This window comes from Artemia franciscana, chromosome 7, assembly GCF_032884065.1.
Source record: "Artemia franciscana chromosome 7, ASM3288406v1, whole genome shotgun sequence".
In the NCBI taxonomy this organism is placed as follows: domain Eukaryota; kingdom Metazoa; phylum Arthropoda; class Branchiopoda; order Anostraca; family Artemiidae; genus Artemia; species Artemia franciscana.
Genome location: NC_088869.1, coordinates 48,417,578 through 48,440,837, shown reverse-complemented (window position 1 = coordinate 48,440,837; position 23,260 = coordinate 48,417,578). Strand labels below are relative to the sequence as shown.

At 37.7% G+C, this 23,260-nt stretch overlaps 1 protein-coding gene across 1 annotated transcript in view; it reads right to left on the bottom strand.

The window, feature by feature from the left end:
- Positions 1–23,260, bottom strand: part of LOC136029399 (serine palmitoyltransferase 2-like) — a 68,369-nt gene that overhangs the window by 4,961 nt on the left and 40,148 nt on the right. The window contains exons 7-9 of the mRNA XM_065707749.1: positions 17,606–17,767; positions 13,978–14,240; positions 9,633–9,762 (exon numbers count right to left, since the gene is read on the bottom strand). Coding sequence (XP_065563821.1) covers positions 9,633–9,762; positions 13,978–14,240; positions 17,606–17,767 — 555 coding nt within the window. The remainder of the gene's footprint in view (positions 1–9,632; positions 9,763–13,977; positions 14,241–17,605; positions 17,768–23,260) is intronic.

Below are 23,260 nucleotides of genomic sequence, written 5' to 3'. Positions count from 1 at the left end.
TCACATAGAGGGACCTATTTACAGGTAAATTGGACAAAAGGCGGAAGAGTCCTGAAAGGTCAATTCTTATATTAACCATTCACAGTAACAAAAAAGGGTTCTAGGCGTTTACCCCCCCCCCCCAAAAAAAAATGCTCCCTGTGGAAAATAAGGTTTCCAAATTTGAGAATTTTATTTGAGTTTTTTTTTTTTCTATGAAAAGTGCTAAGGAAAGGGAAAAAGAGGAATCTACACACCAAAAATATCTCAAAAACTTAAAAAAAATCGCAAATCCATTTTTGTTGAAAAGACTTCCACATGAACTTCTGCAATTTTTGGCAGTACTGGGCGCCAAATAAAAAAAAAAAAGAAGAAAAAAAAATGTAGGCGAATAATCATCAAAATTAAGCTAAAAACATGTGGTACCAAAAAGTTTAAGAAGGTTAAGCTTTCCTTGGTAAGGATAGTTGGCTTTGGGAACCAACAAATTCTTATTCTTTAAGTTTTTTACGGACGAAAGCATTGTCAAATTCTACGAGTTTGTTTTTCTTATCTTTCAAGTGTCAAAACTACCTTAATTAATAAATACCTTAATTAATAAATAAATGAAACTCAAAACTAACAGAAATTACAATAGATAACCTAGTCACACACAAAACGAGCCAAAATTAAAAGAAGTAAGACTAACAACATCCATGTCTTATCAAGGCCAAAACATAATTTTAACTTTACAAAAAAAAAAAAAAAAAAAAAAAAAAAAAAAAAAAAAAAAAAAAAAAAAAAAAAAAAAAAAAAAAAAAAAAAACAAGACCCAATAGCTCATATAGCACTTGTGACGAGGTCGGAATCTAATATTAGACTCGGTATTAGAGTTATCGTAGACTGGTAAGTATGTTTTTGGATTGCAAAACGTAAGTGGAAGAATACCTATGACATCACAAAAGTTGTCCATCTGAACGCACTATAGCTTTTGAAGGAAACGAGATATTCTGATGAAACTTAGTGTGAAGATGTTTTGGGTCAAGAGTAAGGTCGAGTACGTAGGAGTGTTTTGTAGCCTACATTTAGAGGAGGGGGAGGGGGTTTAAATGAAGGGGCAAACAAAACATTTTTAAACAGTTAATGTGATAGTCGTCCGATCCGAGTTGAAAATGGGGCATCTAAGACACGAAATCTTACTATATATCAAGTTTCATTAAGATCCTATCACCCATTCGTAAGATATATATACTTCAATTTTCACGATTTCCTCTCCCTCCAGCCCCCCCCCCCCCGCAGATGGTCGAATCGGACAAACGACTGATCTCAAGTCAATTTGTCAGGTCCATGATACACCTGTCAATTTTCATCGTTCTAGCACATCAAGAAGCACCGAACTCGCCAAAGCACTAGAAATCCCATCAGCTCCCCCAAAGATATCGGATCCGGTCTGGCTATGTCAATCACGTATCTAGGACTTGTGCTTATTTTTCCCAGCAAGTTTCATCCCGATCTCTCCACTCTGAGCGTTTTCCAAGATTGCTGGTTTCCCCTTCTAACTCCCCCCAATGTCACCGCATCCGGTCGGGATTTAAAATAAGAGCTCTGAGACACGAGCTCCTTCTATATATCAAATTTCATTAAGATCCGATAACCCGTTCCTAAATTAACAAGAGCTAAGAGCTCATATGGCACTTGTGACGAGGCGAGAAGAGCTAAGAACCAAGAGATCAAATGGTATGAGCTCTAACAAAATTCTATGAATCAATAGATTGATTTAAAAAGGAAAATAAGAGGCTTAATACCGGTCAAGATTTAAAATAAGAGCTCTGAGTCACAAAGTCCTTCTAAATATCACAATTCATTAAGATCCGATCACCCACTCGTAAGTTATAAATACCTAATTTTTTAAATTTTTCCTCTCCCTTTTGCCCCCCAGATGGTCGAATCTGGGAAAACGACTTTATCAAGTCAAATTGTGCAGCTCCCTGACACGCCTACCAATTTTCATCGCCGTGGTACGTCCAGAAGCACCGAACTCGCCAAATCACTGAACCCCTCCCCCCAACTCCCCCAAAGAGAGCGAACCCAGTACGATTCTGTCAATCACGTATCAAGGACATTTGTTTATTCTATCCACCAAGCTTCATCCCGATTCCTACACTCCAAGTGTTTTTCCAAGATTTCCCCCTCCAAATCCCCACAATGTCAAAAGATCTGGCTGGGATTTGAAATAAGAGCTCTGAGACATGAATTCCTTCTAAAAATCAAATTTCATTACGATCCGATCATCTATTCGTAAGATATAAATACTCCAATTTTCATGTTTTCCAAGAATTCCGGTTCCCCCCTCCAACTCCCCCGAATGTCACCGGATCTGGTCGGAATTTGAAATTAGAACTTTAAAGCACAAGATCCTTCTAAATATCAAATTTCATTAAGATCTGGTCACCCTTTCGTAAGTTACAAATACCTCAATTTTCAAAATTAGCCCCCCCCCCAATTCCACCAAAGAGAGCAGATCCGGTCCAGTTACGTCAGTCACGTATCTTAGACAGGTTTCTATTCTTCCTATCCAGTTCCATCCCGATCTCACCGCTTTAAGTATTTTCTAAGATTTCCGGTCCCCCCAACTGCCCCCCCCCCCCAATTACGCTTGATCCGGTTGAGATTTAAAATAAGATATAGGAGTTACGAGGTCCTTCTAAATTTGAAGTTTCATGAAGATCCGATCACTCCTTCGTAAGTTAAAAATACGTCATTTTTCTTATTTTCAGAATTCCCCCCCCCCCGCAATTGAGCGGATCCGTTCCAATTTTGTAAATCACGTATGCAAGACTTCTGCTTATTTTTCCAACCAAGTTTCGTCCCAATCCCTCCAATCTCAGCGTTTCCCATCATTTTAGGTCTCCCCACCCCAAACTTCCCCCAATGTCATCAGATCCGGTCAGGATTTAAAATAAGAGCTTTGAGACACGATATCCTTCTAAAAATCAAGTTTCATGGAGATCCAATCACCCGTTCGTAAGTTAAAAATACCTCATTTTTTCTAATTTTTCAGAATTAACCCCCCCCCGAACTACCCCAAAGAGAGCGGATCCGTTCTGATTATGTCAATCATGTATCTAGGACTCGTGTTTTTTCCCCACCAAGTTTCATCCCGATCCCTCCACTCTAAGTGTTTTCCAATTTTTAGGTTTCTCCCTCCCAAATCCCCCCCCAATGTCACCATATCCGGTGGGGTTTAAAATAAGAGCTCCGAGCCACGATATCTTTCTAAATATCAAATTTCATTGAGATCCGATCACCCGTTCGTATGTTAAAAATACCTCATTTTTTTTATTTTTTCAGAAATACCCCCCCCCCCCCCCCAACTACCCAAAAGAGAGCGGATCCGTTCCGTTTATGTCAATCATCTATCTAGGACTTGTGTTTATTTTCCCCACCATGTTTCATCCCGATCCCTCCACTCTAAGTGTTTTCCAAGTTTTAGGTTTCCCCCTCCCAACTCCCCGCCCCCATCACCAGATCCGGTCGGGATTTAAAATAAGAGCTCTAAGACACGATATCCTTCTAAACATCAAATTTCATTGAGATCCCGTTCGTAAGTTGAAAATACCTCATTTTTCTAATTTTTAAGAATTACTCCCCCCCCCCAACTACCCCAAAGAGAGCAAATCAATTCCGATTATGTCAATCATGTATCTGGGACTTGCGCTTATTTTTCCCATCAAGTTTCATCCCGATCCCTCTACTCTAAGTGTTTTCCGAGATTTTAGGTTTCCCCCCTCCAACTCCCCCCAATGTCATCAGACCCAGTCGGAATTTAAAATAAGAGCTCTGAGACACAATATCATTCCAAAAAACAAATCTCATTAAGATCCAATCACCCGCTCATAAGTTAAAAATACTTCATTTTTTCCGAATTAACCGACCCCTACTCCCCCCCCCAGATGGTCAAATCGGGAAAAAGACTATTTCTAATTTAATCTGGTCCGGTTCCTGATACGCTTGCCAAATTTCATCGTCCTAGCTTACCTGGAAGTGCCTAAAGTAGCAAAACCGGGACTTTAGGTTTTCCCCCTCCAACTCCCCCCAATGTCATCAGATCCGGTCGGGATTTAAAATAAGAGCTTTGAGACACAATATCATCCCAAATATCAAATTTCATTAAAATCCAATCACCCGCTGATAAGTTAAAAATACTTCATTTTTTCTATTTTTTGCGAATTAACCGGGCCCCCACTCCCCCCCAGATGGTCAAATCGGGAAAACGACTATTTCTAATTTAATCTGGTCCGGTCTCTGATACGCTTGCGAAATTTCATCGTCCTAGCTTACCTGGAAGTGCCTAAAGTAGCAAAACCGGGACCGACAGCCAGACCGACAGAATTGGCGACTGCTATATGTCACTTGGTTAATACCAAGTGCCATAAAAATACCGCTTTTTTCTAATTTTTCAGAATTACCGAATTATACCCCTCAGCCAACTCCCCCAAAGAGAGCAGATTCGGTCAACTTATGTCAATCACGTATCTAGGATTTGTGCTCATTCTTCAAACCAAGTTTCATCCTGATCTCTCCACTCTAAGCGTTTTCCAAGATTTCCGGTTTCCCCCTCCAATGTCACAGGATCCAGTCGCGATTTAAAACGAAAGCTTTGAGTTACAAGTTCCTTCTAAATTTAAAATTTCATTGAGATCTGACCACCCGTTCGTAAGTTAAAAACCCGTTCGTAAGTTGAAAATACCTCAGTTTTTCTAATTTTTTCGAATTAACCGAAATAACCCCCCTCCTCCCAACTCCCCTAAGGAGAGCAGATCCGTTCCGGTTATGTAAATCACGTATCTAGGACTTGTACTTATTCATTTCATCAAGTTTCATCGCGATCTCTCCACTCTAAGCGTTTTATAAGGTTTCCGGTTTTCCCCTCCGATTCCCCCCAATGTCAACGGATCCGGTCGATATTTAAAATAAAAACTCTGAGACACGAGATCCTTTTAAATATTCAATTTCATTAAAATCCGAATACCTGTTCGCAAGTTAAAAATACCTCATTTTTTTCGAATTTTTTCGAATTAACTGTCCCTCCACTCCCCCCCCCAGATAGTCAAATCAGGCAAGCGACTATTTCTAATTTAATCTAGTTGTGGTACCTGATAAACCTGCCAGATTTCGTCCTCCTGGCTTATCTGGAAGTGCCTGAACTAGCAAAACCGGGACCGACAGACAGACGGACAGAAATTACGATCGTTATATGTCACTTGGTAGATATCAAGTGCCATAAAAAAAATAAACGTGTATTTTCAGTTTAATATACATATTCTGATATTTCTTCCTTATAGTCTTAATACTTATTTATTTATTAAAGCCAAAAAAGTGAAAACATTTAAAATGTGTTATGTTTTCAGTAAAGTGCAAATTATGTTCTGGTCTTGAGGAGGTGTGGGGGTTGTCAGCCCTATTCATATTATTTTTTGCTTGTTTTCAGCTTGATTCGGCTATTTATTGTAATTTCTGTTTGTTTTGGGCTTAATTCATTTATTGATGGTGTTCATTTATTGATTTGTGGTAGTTGTACGCTTGGAAAATTGTTTGAATTTATTTCTACTCATTTTTGGCTTAATGAGGCTCTTTACTATTCTTTGACAAACTTGTTTTATGGAAAATTTTTTTTTAAATTAATTTCAATTCATTTTTTATTGACAGTCTTTTTCATACGAAAAAAAAAAGATTTTTTCTTTTTTTTTCTATTAGACTCCATAGTTTTTACTTTGAAGATTATTAGACTTTATTTCTGCTCATTTTCGGTTTAATGAGGCTCCTTACTTTTCTTTAAAAAACTTGTTCCGCATGTTTCCCATTAGCAAATAATATATGTAAGTAATTATATAAAAAAAATTCAACTGAAAGTAAGGAGCAACATCAAACCTTAAAACGAACAGAAATTATTACGTATATGAAAAGGGTTGCCTCCTCCTCAAGACCTCACTCTTTACGCTAAAGTTTTTAAACAAGTTTTCAAACAAGGCTTATTATTCTAATTAAACGGCCATTGTGTTTCAGGAATCGTTCTTAAATATAAAAAGTCAAAACTTCAGCGTAAAGAGCAAGATCTTGTGAAAGAAGCGGCTCCTTTCATAAACGTAATAATTTCTGTTCGTTTTAAGTTTTGATGTTGCTCCTTACTTTCATTTGAAAAAACTTTTTTTTTAAATTTAATTTCTCAATGTTTTTAAGTAATACCAGGAAATTCGGCTCTTTCTAAATGAAAAATTCCAGTACTTGTGCATTTTACACCACTCGTCCAATTTCACGATGTGTAAAACTCGAGAACAAACTGGTTTCTTCGTTAGTTTCTCCGTTACCTTAGAAACAAATTTGGGCTATATATTTGCAGATTAGGGGGGGGGGGGTAAAGTATAGCGAGTCTGCATGCTAAATGTGTTAGGTACAATTATTCTGCATATTATAAAGTAAGAATTGTTTTCCGACTTTAACTGTCCAAATACTTTACCCCCTCCCCCCTTATGTGCAAATATATAGCACAAATTATATACTTACTATCTATTCTGTCACTTGTCTCTGTCTTGTCTCACGCTAAGCTAAAAGAAACTAGCGATGAAACCGGTCTGTTCTCGAGTTTCACATATCGTAAACTTGAGAGGCGCATAATATACAAGCACCAAAACGGAAAAAACGCGTTTCCCCCTACGGGAAAAACAAACCGAGGTATTTTCCGGGGGGGTCCGGAGGGTGGGGTAAATACTGGCCACACAAAAAAAAGAAGCCAAAATCAATTCAAAGTTAAATAACAACGTATCCGCGTATCCGCCAGGGTGTCACTAAGGATTGGTCAAGCAATACGACCCTTGTTGAAGCTTGAGGAATATATAAACTGTGGTACCATCTACGACTTTGGTTTGAGAGCCCTCATTCTGGTCGGATCTCTGATATTAGAATTTTTACCAAAAGGAAATTTTTAAAAATAACTATCTATACACATCAACCTGACAGTTGAAAAGACGTCCCAGTAAGCTTCTTAGTCCCAAAATTGCTCCTTGAGAAACGTCGCAAGAGATCCTCCCAGTGCTGGCCCATCTGCTCAAGATATTCCCGATTCTGAGTGGAATTCTACTTTTATGCTAAATTCTCTGCATCAGATGCTGCCTCTCAGTCTAAATATACAGATAAGCTGGAAGCATTTCTCTCTAGTTGCCTCTCGGAAAATTTCGTTTTTTCAGTTGATTCTTCAGTGCGAGCAATCCTACGCCTAAAACGCAAGAAATATTCCGGTATTGATATAGTAAGTATTCGTCAGTCACGTTCTCCATACTCGTGAGGTGCTGGTACACCATACTGCTCTTTTGATGCAGGTGACTGCAGTCCAACCAGTTGTACCTTCTTCTTTCTCGATTGTAGATCTAACTTTAGTATCAAAGAAAGGTTAACTCGCGACGTGCACGCGTTCCGCCCTATAACGAGGGCTACTACTTTCTGTAAGCTTTTCGAAGTGCTCTTCATCGACTATCTGAACGCGACATGATATGTTCAACAATAATAATTCGGCTTCCAGCCACATCTCACTTGTGCCAGCGCTCTCCCCGTTGTCGCAACCGCTCTGATCGATGCTGATGGATCAGGAGAAAGTCTCGTGTTAGCAGGACACAACGTGCGTAAAGCGTTTGACTCTCTGATTCAAGCTACTATGCATCTCTATGCAGCAAAACATGGGGCATACCTTTCATACATCAGAGCTCTCCGTACCATTTATTCTCGTCTTAAGGTTCACCTAATGTTTCATTCGTCATCTAAAGCCACTGCCCTCCAATGTACCATTTTGCTTCTGTCCAAACACCCACTACAGTTATTCTTGATATTCTTGTTGACGTCAAGAAAGGTACCCGTTAAGCTGCCGTTTCTTCCTTTTCACTCTTCAACAATGGAGTTTTTGATACGCAGTCCACTGCTCCCGTGTCTTGAATCTTTGCCAGTCTAAATCTGTTTCTTGTCTGCTATGCAGGCAATATTGCCAATTTTAGTCGCGCTAACCAGCGTATTAGTGCACTTTTCACATCGCTACAACCCAAGTATACAAAACCCAGCCTTGAATTTAATACTGAAAGTTTGAAGTAGCGTTCTTCAATTGGAAGCAAGCGCCACCAACGGATATTCCTCTCAAGAACTGTAGCATCAAGTCAACTGACTAAAGTCGGTCAGTCAAATAGTGCTATTTTATGTATCTTTCTTCACAAATAAGCTACACTTCAACCACCATCTACTTTCGAACCTTTTAAATTTGTCGCTTTACCAAATTATTTACACACAGCACCGTTTTGAAGTGTTTAAAAATTTAGATAATTTAAACTCCGCTCAGTTTTTTCCGTTTTGCAAAATAGCTTCTACGTCCACCCCCCCCCCCCCCCCGTGGACCTGCAAAAAAGAAAAAAATGCTTTACCCTCTAACAAAAACTTTAGATTACCACTTTCTCACCTTGACAAAAAACAAAAACTGAAGTTAAGGAACATAGGAGTTCAATAATATGAAAATTTTCATTGATTTCAGCTTATACGGTTTTATCGTCACAACAAATAATATATAATTCATTCATTTTTCAAATGTATATTTGAGTTCTGATTTTGGCATCATAAACTGATTTTTAATTAATCGTATCTTTTTTGAGAACTTCAATCAGCTTTTTTTATTCTTCGAGTTTATTTGAACCGAAATTCGGGTAAGTTAAAAAAAAAATCATATGCGCTTGTAATTAAAGTGGTAAAAAGCATTTTATTCGCATTATAACATTGTCACTAGTCTATGGCACAAAAAAGTGATTTGTCAACCTTGCGATGCCGATGACATTTTGGTCATTTACTTGTCGCACCAACATGACTCTAATGTTAAGCCTCTCAGAAAACTGAATCAAACAAACACACATTTAATGTACGTAGTTTTATAGTACGACGTCTGAGTTTGATAACTTGGGGAGTGAGTATACTAGCTTTCATTTTGGTTGGTCTCTCCTGGCTGTTCTTTCCTCGAAGGAGCCATAGAGGTATTAGACTTACATAGAGCCAACAATCGCTTTTCCTCAATAGTGGGTAGTCGGTCTCGACAGTAGCGGTTTTAGGCCTGATAATCTAGGGCTAAGGGGGTTTATATAAAATATAAATAATTTAATGTCAGATGTAAGAAAAACTAGGGAGTGGCAGTTGCCTCTAACCTACCCGGGACTAGAGCCATCACTGTGTCTCGATTTCAATTTTTTCTGATTCTAAGAATTTTAGGGAATCGAAAAGACTAAAATATATAATACTAAAAATGATAACCGAAATCGTTAGTGTAAGAAAAGACTACATTAAGCTTTAAAAAACAATAATTCTAAACATAGCCGGGTCAGATGCGAACGCAAATCCCAACCATAGTTATAACATAAGTTATGACAGTAATTGCAGATACTGAATGCCTTAATAAAACAAATTAAAGCCGAGTATATTTGTTCTACCACTAAAATTCAGAAGATCTAGTGTGCTATACCTTTAAAACTCTCCATACCCTTTGCTAACAAATTACCAAGAAGGATTTATGGTACTAAATCACATTCAATTATTTTTCAATTTTTTAACCTCATTTCTGCTAAACAACACGAGAAAGATAATAATACAAAACCTACCTTGTCAAGCATCTCTTTGGTGTGGGCAGCAGAAATACAGAATCTTGCCCGACCTTCTGTTATTCTAGTTGCTGGGAAGCCAACGCCCACAGTGGATATACCTCTTTTTGTCAGTTCACGAACAATTCCCCTAAATGAAAATAATTGTTTCTCGTCATTTTCATACTTAAATTCTTTCTTTGGAAAAAAAATAGCTACTACGGTAACTCCAGATATAGTGAAAATCAACAGTCAGCCTAGAAAAACCCTTGTTCGATGAAAAAACATTACAAATGCTCCTCTCCTACGTCTTTTTACACGAAAAAATCGCCTAGTAGACAGTTTTTTCATTACTGTTTTTTCTTTCAATTCATTTACGCCGTTTCTTTTTTGATGATCATAAAAAAAACATTCTTCGGTGTTCATGTGCTTTAAAGAGGGTTAAAATGCCGGAGAATAGGAATTCTAAGAAAATCAATCAATTCTTATATTCTAAATTTTGGAAAAAAAATGCATGTGAAACATATCACATTCAAATACATTTAAAGAACGACTAGCATAATTTGTTTCCCACGGGTGATCACACCGAGTTTGATATCTATCAAAAACAAGAAAAACCCTTCGGCTTGTCCTTAGCTGTCAGTAAAAAATTGACGGTTTTTGAGAGCTGCCACTTTCTCACACTGTTCCCGTTTGTTTTTTACACTTAATTTGACAGCGTCCTTGTTTTAGTCTTAGTACTCTTTTTTGTTAGCTACTTGTTTAGCACCACTTTCATAATTTTCTTTCTCTCTAAGCTTCTTCCAACGATTTTGCAGCACCATTTCCAGCAGCTATCTACTTCCCCGTTGAAAAAATTAAAAAGTCCCGGTTTTTTTTTTTACAATTGTTAAATAGAAAATTATTTACAGTTACTTATAAAATTACTTTCTGCTCCTTACTAGTTCATCATCACGAAGTGTTTGAAAACGCATCAAAAATGGTAATACGAACAGACACGATGGAGCTACTATTAACAATCCAAGGGTATTAGGAATGGTTTTTATAATGTGAGCTGCAGATGCCTCTATTATACGTACCATTATGTCGTAATGGCGTGAACATAACGCTGTTTTTCCATGACCATTTTATCAGCAGAAAGGCGCTTTATCAGAACTTACTAGGAAGACCATGGAGGTAAAATTTATGTTATTTTTTTACTATCTTGAAGGAAAGAAAGAACAAATAGATCGGGCATCTGATGATCTATCTACATCCAGTGTTTCCACGTCCTTCCTTTTCGTTTTCCATAAAAGCTATCATAGCTTTTCTAAGAGAATCCTAGATGTCTCTTCGGATTTATTAGGCATTCCTGTTGACTCTATAGCGGCACTATAAGTAAAAAAAAAAAAAAAAAAAAAAAAATAACTTCTTTCTTGTAGCTATATTTTGTGAATCCCGACACAATATCTCTTATAAAAGCATAAACTATTGTCAGCCGTGTTTGCATTGACAACCCTAATATAATATGTATATGTTCTTCGTATGCTTACGCGCCAATCCGTGCATATTCTAGCTTCGTGGTTTTTTTTTTAATTCAGAAAGGAAAATGCACAAATTTGAAAGATTCTTCTGACTAAACTTGAAGATTTCTCCACAATTTATCGTTTTGTTTTTTGCATTTTGGGTAATCTTTGTAGGTTTTGTAAGTTTATCTTTTTTTCCGTAGCATATAGCAAAATTATATTGACCCTAGGGATAAATCCGTAGTAGGGGGGAACACTGTCTACCTCAGTGCCTAGCCAAACACTCTACGACTCAAAATAAAATTCATAGTAATTTTTCTGGAAATATTTTTCAGCCAACTAAAACACGCAGCAAAACTCTCCTAATCCCGAAAGCAAGCATCTTAGACTTGTCTAGAGCACAAATTACCAGCTCGGTACGGAAATCTACATTACTCTATCTCTTTTAGATTTCTAGAAAATAGTTCAAGAAAAATCAATCAAGAAATCCTAAATTATGTTTTATTTATTTTATTTTTTTATAGAAGTTTCAATTTAGATCAAGCTGCCTTATATTTCGTATAGGAATTAGTCCCATGCCCTGAAGCAAATTAAAACAAGCTTAGCTATGATATAAATCATAGCAAGACGAGAAAGGGAGGGGGTTCTCTGAATCTTGACACTTGCATATCTAACTCTTGCATATTGAAATTCATAGTAGTTTGTCAGAAAAAATACTTTATAGCCAGCTAAAAAAGTGCAACAAAACTGTCCCTAACTCCGAAAGTAAGCTGAGAGAGTCCGACGCTGTTCGACTCGTTAGAGCGTTAGAATCATTCAGAATTATCAGCTTGAGCATGGAAATCTACATTTCTCTCTCTTTTAGATTCCTAAAAAAAAAGTTCTGGAAAAATCAATCAGGAAATCCTAAATTCTGTTTTTTTTTTATTAAATGTTTCGATTCAAATCAAACTGCCTGATATTTCTTATAGGTATTAGTCCCACGTCCAAAAGCAGATTAAAACAAGTTTAGCTATGATACAAATCATAGGCAAACGAGAAAGGTTTCGCTGAATCTTGACACCTTTTACATCTACCAAAAGGTGTTATGTCTCAAACAAACTTGCTAGTAGGTACAAACTAGTGCCTTAGTTGTGCCTTTGGTGGGTCCAAATGCAGTTCGACCTCTACTTGACAAGTAGGAGGGGAGGGAGATCCCTAAATTGCTATCATCTGGAAATCTTCTACCAAGAATACTGGGAGGTGAGGGGGGAAGGGTAGGTGGGTTCCCAAATTCATGTCATCAGAATATCTAAAAAATTGGCAAGTTCCATCAAATTTGATAGAAGCAAGAGAAAGTGCACCAGTTTGGCCTTCTGGAATTCTGGACAAAATTCCACACCCACAAGGGGGCAGGGTGGGGCCTACACTAATGTGATCAGGACATCTACTTGAAAATACGGTTGAATTTCAACAAAACTTCATGAAAAGTGAGAGGGAGAGTGTAAGTTATACATGTTGTGGGTCCGAACCAATATGACTTGGTTGGAAATAGGAACGTACCTTAAAAATACTTTTCGTCGGGTTATCTGGGATCAGCTGAAGTATAATTGGTTGGAAGTAGAATTGCTCGTCCTAGTTTGTTTTTTTTTTTTTTTTTTTTTTTTTTTTGAGGATTCGCATCCATTTAGACCTCTACGGGACAATGCCCCTAAATTTTTGTCACCACGACATCCATCATAACAGTTTCGATCGAGTTTCAAATCAAACTGGCTGAGAAGTAAGAGTCGTCAAAACTAGGTGTTGAATACCCCTTAAACTTAAAGAGGGTGTTCTAGTTCTAACTTTTGAGAATATGCACCTAGTCTAGTCTATGTAGGGGGAGGGGGTTCTTAAATTCATGTTGTCAGATCATTTTCAAGATGGTGTTCCTTATAGACCTTATATCCCAGTATGCCATTTGGAGATCTTGACCAGACCATAACTCTGTGAGCGAGAAAAACAGGGTCCCTAAATGCATGCTGTGTTGGATATCAACCAAGTTTAGTTAGAAATAAAATTGGATGTAATAGTTCTGCCTTTAGGAAGTTAGGGGCAGATTTTACCTCTGTGGATGATCAAAAAAGGCAACCCTAATATGTTGTTGGCAAGAGGTCTCTCATAACGGTTGGTCGAATGTCAATCAAACCCAATGGCGAGTAAGAGCTAGTGCGGTAATTGCTCCTTCTGAGGGCCCAGGCTTGATCTTACCCTTATAAGGAGGGGACAGAAAAAGGGGGACATTAAACACTTGTCATCAGCATGCCTACTAGTAGAGGAGACCAAATCCCAACCCAACTTGCTGGGAAGTAAAGAGTAGTGCTTTAATTGCACTTTTTCGTGTTTAAACAAAATCCCGTATTTGCCATCTTCCCGAACTCTTGCCATCAGGACATTTACATGATTGGGTTGTTTGATATCAATTAATCTAGGAGGGAAATTAGGAGTAGGCTGACTTTTGCAGTATTACTTTTCTTGGGTGCGTATAAAATTCAATCTTTGTGGGGGAAGTGAATCTCTAAAGTCTTGTCAACATGACAACATCAGAATAAATTATCAGATATAAATAAACTTCGTGAGAAGAAAGAGCTAATATCCTACTTGGGTTTGTTAGGGGCCCAGAGCCAACCTCACCTCTATCCTTAGTACGAGCTTGGTCATGTAAAATCTTATAATCAAGACATATACCAAAGCGGGTGCTGGAGACACAACCTATGATTCTAAAAGCGTAAAAAAATTATTATAGAGCATCTACTACCATTAGTGGAATTGTGCTCAGTAATTGTGATTTACTAATTAAATAACTTATAAAGCATTTACTACAAGAAGGCTTCAATACTTACGCGATCTTTCCCGGCATGAACAGCAGTACCGGCACTACAGGTGACGCATTGTTGCCATACACTATAAAACCCAATTGCATCAGCCTTTGCCTAAAATAACGAGCGTTTTGAGCAATACGTTTGATTCTTCTTTGGCCTTCGTCTTCGCATATTTCTCCCATAATAATTTTCATTGAACTGATAATTTGCTGAGCGACTATAGGGCTCATACCGGTTGCATAGCACATTGCATGACTATTGCACCTTAAATAGTCCATCAATCTCTGAAAGCCAAGTAAACATAAAAATTGAAAAGAAATACATATTGGCTCTTACAAAATTTAAAAGCTTGTACCACCTATGTGACACATTGCAAACTTATGACGCTTTTGCCACCAGCAGTATAATAACTCTTAGGAACCTCAAATAAAATGGCATAGAGGAATTACGTCAAAAATGGGTTAGCAGGTCACATTTACAGACTTTGTTGGGGAGGGATGGCCTTGAATTATGTTTTATAATTTCCTCTTGTTCTTCAAATAGCTCAAACACATATGTACTTTAAGTTATTACATGGATCACAACAAATTATGATCAGAAGAGAAAATGAAGAACCACATGAAGAGATGATGTTGATGATTATGTTTAGTACAAAAGTCCATGCGCAGAGATTGCCTTTTTTCGAAAAGTGTTTGTTTGCGTAGGGAGGGAAGAATGTATTTTCAGGTTTTTTCTTTTTTTCTCAGATGCAAGAAAAAGTTAAAATGTTAGGATGAAATACTCCAAGTGTACGTATGATAATGCGATCTTCCGAAAATGGGTCTTTGAACAAACAATATCTCATGAAACATCTCATCAATTCAGTATTAGACTTATCATATAATATACTTGTTTTAGCAAAGCGTAGGGTTTGATTAACGGATTTCCAAAAATATATAAATAAGTTATTCGCTCTGCTGCAATCTTTAAGTTGACTGTTCTGGAACCCTAAAATTTAGTTGCGAGTACTTTATACTTTACAGTGCTTTATTTAGTTGCCAAAATACTTCAGGCGAAATCAAGTTATCCCCACCATCTCTCCTATTTGGGAAAAATTGACCAGGGCGAGTACTTTATTAACATAGAATACCTGAAGCAGCCCACAAGTACTGAAAGGCGGATCTAGTGACATTGACAAGGAGAGGAAATCGGAAAAATAAAACGTTAACATTATTGTAATATCCGCTAATGTTTAGAAAACAAGTTAGATACACGAATAATTGTTACGTTAGTTCAAGCACTTATAGTTTATTTCCATATTACTAATTCGGCATGTTTTGCTTTTGTCCTCACTGTAATTGATTCAAAAGTAAAATACCTATGGATTCTCCTATGAGAGTTGGGCAGTCACCATAAATATGGTGAAAAATATAGAGACTAGATTAGCAAAATTTTATCGTGTGGCTTTGCCGTTGACTTGGAACCATACTATTTTGGATTCAATCTACTTTAAGATGGAGGAAAAGACTAAACAGCAAAAACTAGAGAAAATATCACCTCTATTTGTTTGTATATCTTTATGAAAGTAACTGAGGGCTAAAATCAGGACACCACCACTGGTTTTTACGATATACTTAAGTTTGTAACTAGTGATATTTTGGTACGGCAACATTGACGAGTTCTTGGGCTTTTCCTTTTTTCTTTCCCTAATGATGCCAGTAAGAGACACGGTCAATATTCTGGAATTCTTTTGGTTTTTATATACACTGTTTATAAAAAAAAAAAAAAAAATTCGAAAAATTTGGTAGGTACTTTAATATCAAATTCTCAATACAAGCAACAGCGATAGATTCACGAAGAAGGGATTCATTATAGGAGCCAATGGCTATATTTCTAAAGATGAAAAAAAATCAATCAATAAACACAACGAATCGATAGAATTGTTTCGAAGAACTTAGAAACAGTAAATGTTTACTTTCGTTCCAAGTGCTCTAAAGTGCGTATTAATGCATATAGAAATATTCTGACGATCGCATACTATTTCTTTGTCATTATTAGAGAAGCGCATCCATTTTTTAGGTTTCTAAAATCCCCTCCAACGAGACTAAAAATGCGTAAAGTGGGCTTACTTACAGACAAGTTTACCTATAGAGTGAACCAAATTAGTCCATGAGCCCCACGGGCAGCGGGGCGAGTATTCAATTTTTGTATAGTGCGAGTATTCTATTTTATTTCTGTATTCTATTCTTGTTCAACAAAGAGTGATAAAACTAAAAAAAAAAGTTTATTAAATAAATATAGAATACAGACCTCGCCCCGCTGCCCGTGGGGCTCATGGACTAATAAGCTTCGATCTATAGGTAATGTTACCTGTAAGCAAGCCCACTTTATGCATTTTTGGTTTGCCCCATGGAGGAGGAGGTTCAACCAGAAATGGATGCATTTCTCTAATAATGACAAAGAAACAATACATGATTATCAGAATCTTGCTATATGCAGTAACACGCACTTTAGAGCACTTGGAACGAAAGTATACATTTACCCTATAAAAATTTTCTAAGCACGTTCTATACCAACTTTTTTTTTCTTCTTAACGATATTCTCATTCGAGGGTTCTCTTGCGAATTGCTTTCATAAACTGACAAGGGTAAATTTCGACTTTTACGCAACGAATTCGACTTTTTATTCTTTCAATAAGAACAATTGCGATTGTTTTGTTTTATTGTTACAGTGTGAAGACATAAATTCGTTTTATAGCAAAAATTGAGTATGCTGGCATAGTTTTCAACCAGTTTTGAAATCAGGATAATAGTTCTTAAATAAAATTTTAATATAGACGAATTTACTATGTATGACAGAATTAGCTACACTAGCCAACTTTAGTTCTCTTACTGTTATTAATAATACTTTTAGCAATACTTGAGTTTTCGATTTTATTGATTTGATATTTCTATATCTTAAAAAGTGTCCTATATCTTTCTTTCCTAGGTAAGATTTTTTTCTAAATAAGAGGAGAAAGAGGTCCTCTTCTTAGCGAAAGTTGTCTCTTTTGACGCCTCACTCCCTTGTATGATTACCTCCTTGAGAGCTAAGGCAGACGGGCATTACCCTCCCAGGCATTACCCTACATCAACGTAGATACTATTTTGATTATAGTTTGCTTTATTGACTCTGTGGCTTTGAAAAGAGTGGCATGGAAGAGAATCCTATGCCACTGTGTCGGCCTCTGACGGCTTGGTGCTATCATGAGTTGTCAGTAGTTACTTTGCTTAAAAGAATCTGATTCTTACGATTTAGGGCAAAAATTATATGAATAATCATAAGAAAACATTTGCTTTTTTTATAAGTACAACCTAACTTAAACTACGAACACATAATCACGCTAAATCTATAGTAAATCATAAACATATAATCTACAGTAAATTAACACACGTTTTTTCCAAATACTACTAGTTCTTTCCTTTATTAACGTTTGTTTCGGATTGAGAAATATAACGGAAGGGTCATGACTAGTACCCAGGTAATATTGAAGAGGGAAGATGCAACAGTTTCAACGCAAGCCAATCAAATAGGAAGACACTAAAGTCAGGTTTGTCAATCTGAATTGCTTAGCTGCCGTTTCAACTCTTAATAAATTAGTAATTCTCATTACGAGACACACAAAAGATACCTTGTTGCCAGCTATATAACCCCCAGCAGAGCCAAAGCTCTTTGTAAATGTCCCCATGAGTATATCGACGTCTTTAGGATTGCAGCCAAAATGATCTACTAGTCCTTTGCCCCGAGAACCAATGGCACCGATACTATGTGCTTCATCCAGATACAAATAGGCCTGCAAAAGAAGGGTGGATATAAGCTGTTCCTTTGCCAGCGTGGCCAACTTCATAAAAAAACGAACAATGTAGAATGAACCTTGAATATGGATCGTATTATTTATCAGAAAAGTATTGGGAAAATGTTTAAGAGTGTGTTGCATAGACTTGGTCACATTGACTTACAGTAAAGAAAATAGACAAGATTTAAGACTATTGAATCCTTCAGTTTTGAAAGGGATATTTACGAATAATCGCATTTTATATTACAGGAAAACTGTTTAGATTTGAAATTAGAACAAAAGGTTCAAATTGGCAAAGTTGAACAATTAAATATAAACTATTAAACGGATTATTAACCCTTATACAATAAATTTAGCGGTTTACGAAGTTTTGAGGTTTAGGTACCATGTACAACAGCGTAGAAGCTGTATACCTGTGTACGCACCTTGTACGGTTCATTCTCCAGCCAAGGGACAACTGAATCAACTCAAAATATCTAGGAGTTGTTTCCATTGAACGGCAAACGACTTTTTTAACGCCCAGAAAGACAGTATCTATGGGCGTTATAACGCCAATAACAGTATCTAGGCCAGTGGAATTAAAAAGCATCAAAATACAACTTTAGAAAAATGCGAGCGTGTCCCCTTTCAACAATAAGCGAACCAATTACTGAATGGTCAAATTTTAATCCATCTTTTGGAGCAAAACTCTGAATATTCTAACTGAATATGGAGTAAAAGTCAAACAGGCACGTACGCTGTTTATTATCATAATTATTGTCATTTTTTAGGGGGGGCTCCAATGACAGAAAAAACAAACAGCCACGTGCTTAGAAATGCGGAAAAAATTAGATTTTGGAGGAACCCCGCCCTGAAACCCCTCTACCAGGAGTACATCCTTCGAGCTAAATCATTAGGAATATTTATAATGACCATAACAATAAAGTCAAATCGTATTTCAAAAGGCATTTTTCACAGTAGCCAACACAAAATATACCAAGTACACAATTCATAGCAAAACAAGAGCTAAGAGCTCATATTGCACTTGCGACGAGAGATCGAATCTGGTCCGGTTGTGTCACTCACGCATCTAGAACTTATGCTTATTCTCGGACTCGCCAAAGCACTAGAAATCCTCCAACTCCCCCAGAGAGACCGGATCTGGTCATGTTATGTCAATCACGTATCTAGAACTTATGCTTATTTTCCCACCAAGTTTCATCCCGATCTCTCCACTCTAAGCGTTTTCCGAGATTTTCATTTCCCCCTCCAACTCCTCCCCCCATTGTCATCAGTTCCGGTCAAGATTTAAAATAAGAGCTCTGAGAAACGAGGTCCTTCTAAATATCAAATTTCATTAAGATCCGATCACCCGTTCGTAAGTTAAAAAAACCTAATTTTTTCCAATTTTTCTGAATTAACCGTCCTTCCTTCCCCCCTCCCCAGATGGTCGGATCGGGGAAGCGACTATTTCTAATTTAATCTGGTCCGGCTCCTCATATACCTGTCAACTTTTAACCTTCGCTATGTTAATCCCGTATCTAGTTTCAGATCTTCTTCATGTAAAAATCAGGATGGTCCGGGATTCGAACCTGAAACCTCTCGCACCCTCAGCGAGAATCAGACCACAACACCAGCAAGCCGCATTTAAGAACAACAGCCATTCGTTTCATCGGCAAATAAAATTCTTCTCAACTATCTCTTTCGCTCGCCCCCCCCCCTGGATGGTCGAAACGGGGAAACTACTATTCCTAATTTAATCTGGTCTGGTCTCTGATACGCCTGCCAACTTTCATCATCCTAGCTTATCTGGAAGTGCCCGAGCTAGCAAAACCGGAACCGACAGACAGACCGACAGAAATTGCGATCGCTATATAAAACAAGAGCTAAGAGCTCATATGGCACTTGTGACGAGGCCGTGCGAACCAAGAGCTAAGAGCTCATATGGTATGAGCTCTAGCAAAATTCTAAGAATCAATAGATTGATTTATAAGGAAAATCGGAGGCTTAACGCCAGTCGGGATTTAAAATAAGATAAATACCTCATTTTTTTCTAATTTTTCCTCTCCCTTCAGCCCCCCAGATGGTCTAATCGGGGAAAACGACTTTATCAAGTCTCTTTGTGCAGCTCTCGGACACGCCTACCAATTTCCATCGTCCAGTACGGTTACGTCAATCACGTATCTACGACTTTTTGTTATTCTATCCACCAATTTTCATCCCGATTTCTCTACTCTAAGCGTTTTCCAAGGTTTCTGGTTCCCCCCTCCAGCTCCCCCAATGTCAACAGATCTGGTCGGTATTTCAGCTCTGGGACACGAGTTCCTTCTAAATATCAAATTTCATTCAGATCCGGTCACCCATTCTTAAGTCAAAAATTTCTCAATTTTTTTAATTTTTCCAAATCAACACCCCCCCCCCCGCTCCTCCAAAGTCAACAGATCCGTTCCAATTATGTCAATCACTTATTCTTCCCATCAAGTTTCATCCCGATCTCTCCACTCTAAGCGTTTTCCAAGATTTCTGTTTCCCCCCTCCAGCCCCCTATGTCCCCAGATCCAATTCGAATTGAAAACAGAGCATCTGAGACATGAGATCCTTCTATATATCAAGTTTTATTAAGATCCGATCACCCATTCGCAAGATAAAGATACCTCAATTTTCACGTTTTCCAAAAATTCCGGTTTCCCCCTCCAACTCCCCACAATGTCACTAGATCTGGTCGAAATTTAAAATAAGAGCTCTGAAGCACAAGATCCTTCTAAATATAAAATTTCATTAAGATCTGATTACCCGTTCGTAAGTTACAAATGCCTCATTTTTTCTAGTTTTCCCGATTACTCCCTCCCCCCCAACTCCACCAAAGAGGGTGGATCCAGTCCGGTTATGTTAGTCACGTATCTTGGACATGTTTTTATTCCTCCCACCAAGTTTCATCCTAATCTATTCGCTTAAAGTGTTTCCCAAGATTTTCGGTCCCCCCCCAATGACGCTCGATCCGGTCGGGATTTAAGATGAAAGATCTGAGTTATGAGGTCCTTCTAAATATGAAATTTCATGAAGATACGATCACTCCTTCGTAAGTTAAAAATACCTCGTTTTTTCTAATTTTTCAGAATTACCCCCCCCCCCCCCCAACTCCCCCACATAGAACGGATCCTTTCCGGTTATGTCAATCACGTATCTAGGACTTCTGCTTACTTTTCCCACCAAGTTTCATCCCGATCCATCCACTCTAAGCGTTTTTCAAGATTTTAGGTCCCCCCAACTCCCCCATATGTCACAAGATCCAGACCAGATTTGTTCCGGTTATGTCAGTCACGTATCTCGGACTTGTTTGTATTCTTCCCACCAAGTTTCATCCTGATCTCTCCGCTTTAAGTGTTTTCCAAGATTTCCGGTCCCTCCAACTCTCTCCCTTAATGACTCTTGATCCGGTCCGGATTTAAGTAAGAGATCTGAGTTACGAGGTCCTTCTAAATATGAAATTTCATTAAGATCCGATCACTAAGTTTCATCCCGCTCCATCCAATCTAAGCGTTTTCCAAGATTTTAGGCCCCCCCCCAACTCCCCCATATGTCACCAAATCCAGATCAGATCCGCCGGTTATGTTAGTCACGTATCTTGGACTTGTTTTTATTCTTCCCACCAAGTTTCATCCTGATCTCTCCGCTTTAAGTGTTTTCCAAGATTTCCGGTCCCCCCCCCCAATTCTCCCCCATAATGACTCTGAATCCGGTCCGGATTTAAAGTAAGAGATCTGAGTTACGAGGTCCTTCTAAATATGAAATTTCATTAAGATCCGATCACTCCTTCGTAAGTTAAAAATACCTCATTTTTTTCTAATTTTTCAGAATTAACCCCCCCCCCAACTCCCCCAAACAGAGCAGATCAGTTCTGGTTATGTCAATCACGTGTCTATGACTTCTGCTTGTTTTTTCCACCAAGTTTCATCCCGATCCCTCCACTCTAAGCGTTTTCCAAGATTTTAGGTTCCTCCCTCCAACTCCTCCAATGTCACCGGATCTGGTCGAGATTTAAAATAAGAGCTCTGAGACACGATATCCTTCCAAGCATCAAACTTCATTAAGATCCCATCACCCGTTCGTAAGTTAAAAATACTTTATTTTTTCTATTTTTTCCGAATTAACCCCAAGGTTAATACCAAGTGCCATAAAAAGAACAACAAAGAACAGTCAGCGCCATCAGAACTGAGAAAAAGCACAATTTCATGCAACCTATCCGTTAAAAGCGATCGTAAGAATTTTAGCTTTTCTTTCATTATAACCCTAGACAGTGAAATCAAGTCCCAATGCAATCCAAAGACACGTCTGGGATAGATGTTCAGTCAACTTTATTGTTGACTTGATTCAATCAAATTTCATTGTGTCATACAGCTTCTTTTTGACAAACAGTCACTTTTGCCACAGCCTATAATCATTGTTCGAGAATTCGTTACGAAAAAATTAGGCATATTTTCGTTGGGCCATTCACGCACCAGAATTTTAGAAAAAAAACGTAACAGTCACTAAGGTGGCTCCTATTTTCCTAATCTTAGTTCTTAGACATGTCTTTCCATCCTTTCGAACTTCTCCAAATGCATAAAAACATCCTCTACCTTGACTATTCTACATTTTACATCCAGTTTCTATACTAATAATGTTACTGGAGTAAATCAAGCTATCCACTGGGTTTATTTTCTCGATGTTTAAGCTCATCTCTTCGTCTCTAGCTACTCCTACAATAATGTAAGTGAATAACCACTCTTAGCAGTAAGTTTTGAACCTCCTCTTGCACCCTGGGTTATCTGGAGCTCTCAAAATAATCGCCAAATCCAACTCCTTTTCTAGAAGCTTTATTTTTCCATTTATACTACTATTCGTTTTTACAGCCTTTACATTTCATGTCTCAACGGTGATAAAAATACAATTCTACTTTTCTCCTCAGTACTCCTTTTAAGTTTCCAGGTAAATTAAAGAGAACATATTTGAGAAAACTAATAGCACCGAAGACAATATAGCGTTGTCCAGCGTAATTCAAAAGTAAAAATCCCAACAATGAAAAACGCACTAGAAGTATACGTATACCAAAATTTTCATAAACGTTGCAACCATTAGAACTTTAATACTTCATCTTTTCTCTGACAGAGACAACTTGAGTTTTACCTCAAGGATAGGGGCCACACTTTTTGTGAGAAAGAACATGGTAACCTAATCCTAACTATAAGGTAACTTGAATACATTGGAGATAAGAAACACTGACAACTGGAATATCCTGTTTGACTCCTGTGCCAACATCTGCTTATGCCAGCCTACAGCTGTTGCCAGAAGCTGAGACCCTCCTACAATAATGCAAACTTAAAACGATCAGAAATTACTATTAAAGAATAAAAAAAACGCAAGACGAATAGAAATCAAAATAAAAAATCAGATCAAACATATAGATAATGTATATTGATAAAGACGAACAGATACATCCTAAAAAAGAAAAAATCTAAAGGAATATTCAAG